Genomic DNA, 4,849 nt, shown 5'->3' on the forward strand with positions numbered 1-4,849 from the left:
ATAAAACGGTGACGATCTTCCCCCACCAACCTCTGCTTGGAGAGTAGGATTCGATACGTTCTGTACAACAATATTTTCTTCTCTCACAGTTAGTAGGATACTTCTCATGTCATTACACGTGACGGGCGAACCTCTCCAACGATTTTCTTCTTTATTGTAAAGTTTCGGAAACCAAGTTATGGCAATAAGATGATAATAATGCTTTTCATCGCATGAGAGCTAATTATAAGAGCTGATTATTGATGTTTTTTTTAAAGTGGGGTGACGCCCCGCCAGTCGGCCACCCACCGGCCAAACCTCCGGACGACTGCCGGGGTGGCGGAGCGGGATACGCCGGGACCACGCACTACGGAGGCCGCGGTCCGGGGTACAACGACACCGCTGACTAGGGTAAGTCTGTCCTCAAAGGCATCCAATGCAATTTCAGGGCGGCAAAACTGGACGTATTCTAAATAAGGCAATCTGTATGATGTTGACACATACTATCCCACATTCATCATCATCATCCACTGTGTTCTGCGTCTATCCCACATTAGCACATTTGAATCAGTATTTCATACTTTAGGCATTTCAAACTGCAGAAACAAGCCACCAAGATTAGTCCTTTATTTTCTGGGTGGTACCCTAAAATCAATTCAGGTCCGTCCAGTAATCGTTTTTCGTCAGAATTTTGGGCATTTTTGCTCCATGAATGTCGATATACATTAGTACAGTGTTGTTTCAACTTAATATTTAGATAAGTGACTAGAATATTGACTTTGAAAAACCTGGTTTCCAAGTCCTAAAAACTGAACTGGATGCCTTTAAGCTTGTCTGCTATCCTGGTCATTTCCATTGTGCTATACCGGCGATAGATAGAGTATCTATATGACCTGCATATAAGACAAAAAGATTACACTGATTAATTCCCATTCATTTTTCAGGTGAGACAGCCGGCCTGTTGCACACCCGCCCTGAAAGTGGGTAAAACCAAAGCGGCCTTCGCAGACAACAGAAACTAGAGAAAAAGGCTTTGTATTAAGTCTAGTCATTACTTGGGTGTTACATGTTAACGTAGCGATTGTTGAATATGTTCAAAGTAGCACCGAAGATTGTCATTGTTGTAACTATCGTAGTTGGATGTTTAGGGTTAGATCCGGCATGTTTTCCTGGGTGCAGGTACACTGATCAATGGACAGACTGCGTCCCTTTCCGTAAATTACATGGTTTGGGTCTGCGTACACGGGGTACTTGTGTGTTATGCCCCGCGGAGCTACAGTCACAAGCTATGGGTAGTGGGAATAACTCCTCCCGACCAACTGCGCTTTGCCTTCCCCCTAAACTTAACGTGGCAGTTAGAGGTTTCACATTTGGGGTCCTCTCAGTTCAGAAAATACGGCTTCCTCCTTCATTAAAGACCGATGTCGTTGCTTTGGTGGAATGTGGGATCACTGATTTAGATCAGGACACTTTGGCCGCGTTTCCTACATTGAAGTCCTTGCAGCTCGATTCCAACAACTTGACTCACGTGAAACGAGCCTGGTTCGACGGTTTGAAATTTCCGCAGTTGTTGTGGACTCTGTCCTTCTCCCACAATAATATAAGCAGCATGGATTCAGCATGCTTCCAAAAGCTCACTGGCCTAGTAACATTGCTGCTTGACAATAACGCACTGCAAAGTGTCGAGCCATCTTGGTTTCACAATCCGGAATTAGGCCAACTGTCTTTGAGATCAAATTCTATCAAAAGCATTCATCCCCAAGCATTTAAGTCACTGGAAAGGCTCAGCGAGCTAGACTTGAGCCGAAATGAGTTAACGTGTGTGCCCTGGGAGACTATGAGCGGGCTACAGTTAGAAAAGCTGGCACTGGGCGGGAATAGATTGCTTAGTCTCGGTAATTTCGCTCCTTTGGTACTGAACTGGCGGCTTGATTATTCTTACTACCTATTCTCAGGCGTAAGAGTTGCAGTTAGGGTTAACCAGATGCTTTTCTGTATCACTAAAGGTCCTAAACTAACACAATATCACGTTCACACACACTACAATACCTCACACCTACTTCCGTCCGACCAGGAGCATATCAATCTATGCTACAAGCTTGGCAAGTTTATCTCAACAAACCAGATAAAGTATGCCCTACCATTTGTAGCCATTTCAGTCAGCACAGAAACAGACGAACACACTTTAAACATCACCCACTTGTGCACACAGGCTTGGGAAGCTTCTACAGGCGTAAAAGTAGCACTAGGGGGAAACACTACATTACAGATTGTTCCTACCGGTCTAGACTCCCTGTCCCAAACCTTTGCTGTAGTTGTATCGGATACTATGTCTGATAGTGCGAACAGAAGCATGTCGGATGCTGATGTCCACCGTAAAAATATCAGCACCTTTGGTCATGAAGAAATGATGAACGTGACATGTCATGTGGACGCTCGGGGGGAAACCTACCGACATGCCTTCACTGCGCCCGTGTCTAGTACTCCTGATGGCACCGTGTGTGTAGAAAAGACCCAGACCACAACGTCCGTGTCCAGCACAACAGAAACGATGACCCAGCAGGCCACAACAAAACCTACCACCCTGACAACGGAGGTCGGTAGGAATCAGACGAACCTGACAAAAAATTTAATTGTGACGGCGCGACCGGGGAAAGAGCGATGCGCGTGCAAGTATATATATGTGGGTATCATCACAGGGGTAACCTCAGTGTTAGCTGTAGTAACGGTGGAGCTTGTAGCACTGCTAGTACTAGTAGTCTGTGTTATCAGCAAGCAGCGCCGTTCGTCGCGACAGGACAACCCACCTGTTCTCTCGCTGAATCGATGGGTACTCGGCGGGGCAGGTGGCGAGGACGCCCCGATCCCGGTCAATGGGAGTCCCGTCAGCGCGACTGATGCGGCCACGCAGACCGCTGAAAGTGACCTGCACCAGTACGACGAGATCCCAGACGCGTACTTTAACTACTACAACACACGGCCTGGGGTACAGAATCCTTACTGGGAAATTCCCGACGAGTACTACACTGACTACGTGAACACACGGACCGAGTCGTACCCAGACGAAGTGGTGACTTTCTACGCCGCTGCCGCTAACGTGGCCCTTCCTTCACAAACCCGGCAGGGCGGCAAACATCCATCCTACAACACCGTCCCTCGTACTAGATCACTCCCACAGATACATACACGGCAGAGGAAGGCAAACGTTAGATCGTATGGCGTGCGTGTAGCGGGTAAGGACAGGGTTAGAGATAGGGTCTTCACTGGTAGGTATGGCAGAACGCGGGGAGCCCTTATGTCCAGGAGTGGTCTGTATAATAATAATCCCCTCACATTGGCAAGCAGACAGCAGGCAAACGTGAAATACCAGGCTGCACACATACACACACCCTCAAGGACACGACGAAACATGGCATATCTACACGCACAAACCCCGCATCACCCGACTGCAAAATCTGTCTTGGGAAAGTCTACAAACATGGCAAACCGTCGCCGGTACAGTATCTAGGGAGTGGACGTTATTGAGCGAACTGAAAGAGTTGGTTATGTAACAACATATAAGCCCAGGGGAAGAGTTAAGCAATCTATTCCTGTTCCCGACATAATGTTTTTTACACACCGAGAGGAAGTTTACAACGCAGAGGTTTCATTTTCTGGTCCTGAAAATAAAAACGCTACAATCGTTCCACCAAGCATGGGCAAAGTATTATTAAGATGCCACCAAATTGTGAGACCCCAGCCGACCTGTCTTTAAATTTCTACATGCCTGTGCTATACATGTACCCCCACCTCTACTAAGGGAAGGCATTCCGGTTGCTAGATTTCTTATCAGCTAAAAATGTCTGAGTGTCATATATACAGGCAGGCACGCTCACTCACTAACTCACTCACGAACGATCACTCACTCACACACACACACACACACACACACACACACACACTCTCTCTCTCTCTCGCTCGCTCGCTCTCTCATTCTCTCGCTCTCAAATAAACTGTGCTATTTAATGCTTCTGAATCTTGCACCCAGGAAAATTGCCGTGATTGGTATGTGATCTTTTGATACAGAAATTGTCGTAGACTGAAACAACAAAATGTTTTAAAGAGTAGGTTCAGTAATGTACATGTAATGTGAAGCACATTAGAATTGTGAGTTCCAAATCAGGAAAAAACAACTTCAATATGAACTATGTAAAACTTGATCCATTCTGTTTCTACAGCCTTCAATCAGAAATGTGCCTATGAAAAATGATCAATTTTTGAAATTGTAAAAAATATCAGACAAATTCACTTTGTAAAAACAAGGCTGCTGTGGGCTGAAAAGGCCTTTCCAGAAACAACCTTGGGAGGGGCAGGAGCCACATAACAAATGTATAGTAATTGAGCCAATGCTGTTATTATCATCATTATTAATATTATGCACCAGCCATAAACAGACCTACGGAAATTCATCATTCTTGCCTCTCAGTGCAACATTCACCAAAAAGTGTGGGTCTGTCTGTTACTTGCTTTTGGCTATACAGGTCCTCATATACTTAAGATTAACCTGTTAGGCGGTTTTAAACCAAGCCGTTTTGTTTACTTTCGACCAAATATTTGAAACGAATTGACATGAAATTACTCCAGATTATCAGAGACTCAGAATACTGACATTAGAAAGTCAATTTTCAACAATCTGTAATGTGTCTCAACGACTGATTATATAAAATGTGATTTCCAACACAGATGAACCGTTCAAACCGCCAGGGGGCGCAGCTGGCTTGTATGTCGCGTTTCTGGCTCACGTGTCAGTTGCGCCCCCTAGCGGTGGAAGTGCAGGAAAGAGGACGTGACAAATAAACACAATATATTGAGACCTTTCCACAGACTGACT

At 45.5% G+C, this 4,849-nt stretch overlaps 1 protein-coding gene across 1 annotated transcript; it reads left to right on the forward strand.

The window, feature by feature from the left end:
- Positions 1-998: 998 nt before the first annotated feature.
- LOC109465249 lies at positions 999-3,852 on the forward strand. The gene has a single exon (XM_019762417.1). The coding sequence runs from the start codon at positions 1,070-1,072 to the stop codon at positions 3,485-3,487; it is 2,418 nt and encodes an 805-aa protein (XP_019617976.1). The 5' UTR covers positions 999-1,069; the 3' UTR covers positions 3,488-3,852.
- Positions 3,853-4,849: the final 997 nt, after the last annotated feature.

Source organism: Branchiostoma belcheri, unplaced genomic scaffold, assembly GCF_001625305.1.
Source record: "Branchiostoma belcheri isolate BF01 breed outbred unplaced genomic scaffold, Haploidv18h27 scaffold15, whole genome shotgun sequence".
Lineage (NCBI taxonomy): Eukaryota > Metazoa > Chordata > Leptocardii > Amphioxiformes > Branchiostomatidae > Branchiostoma > Branchiostoma belcheri.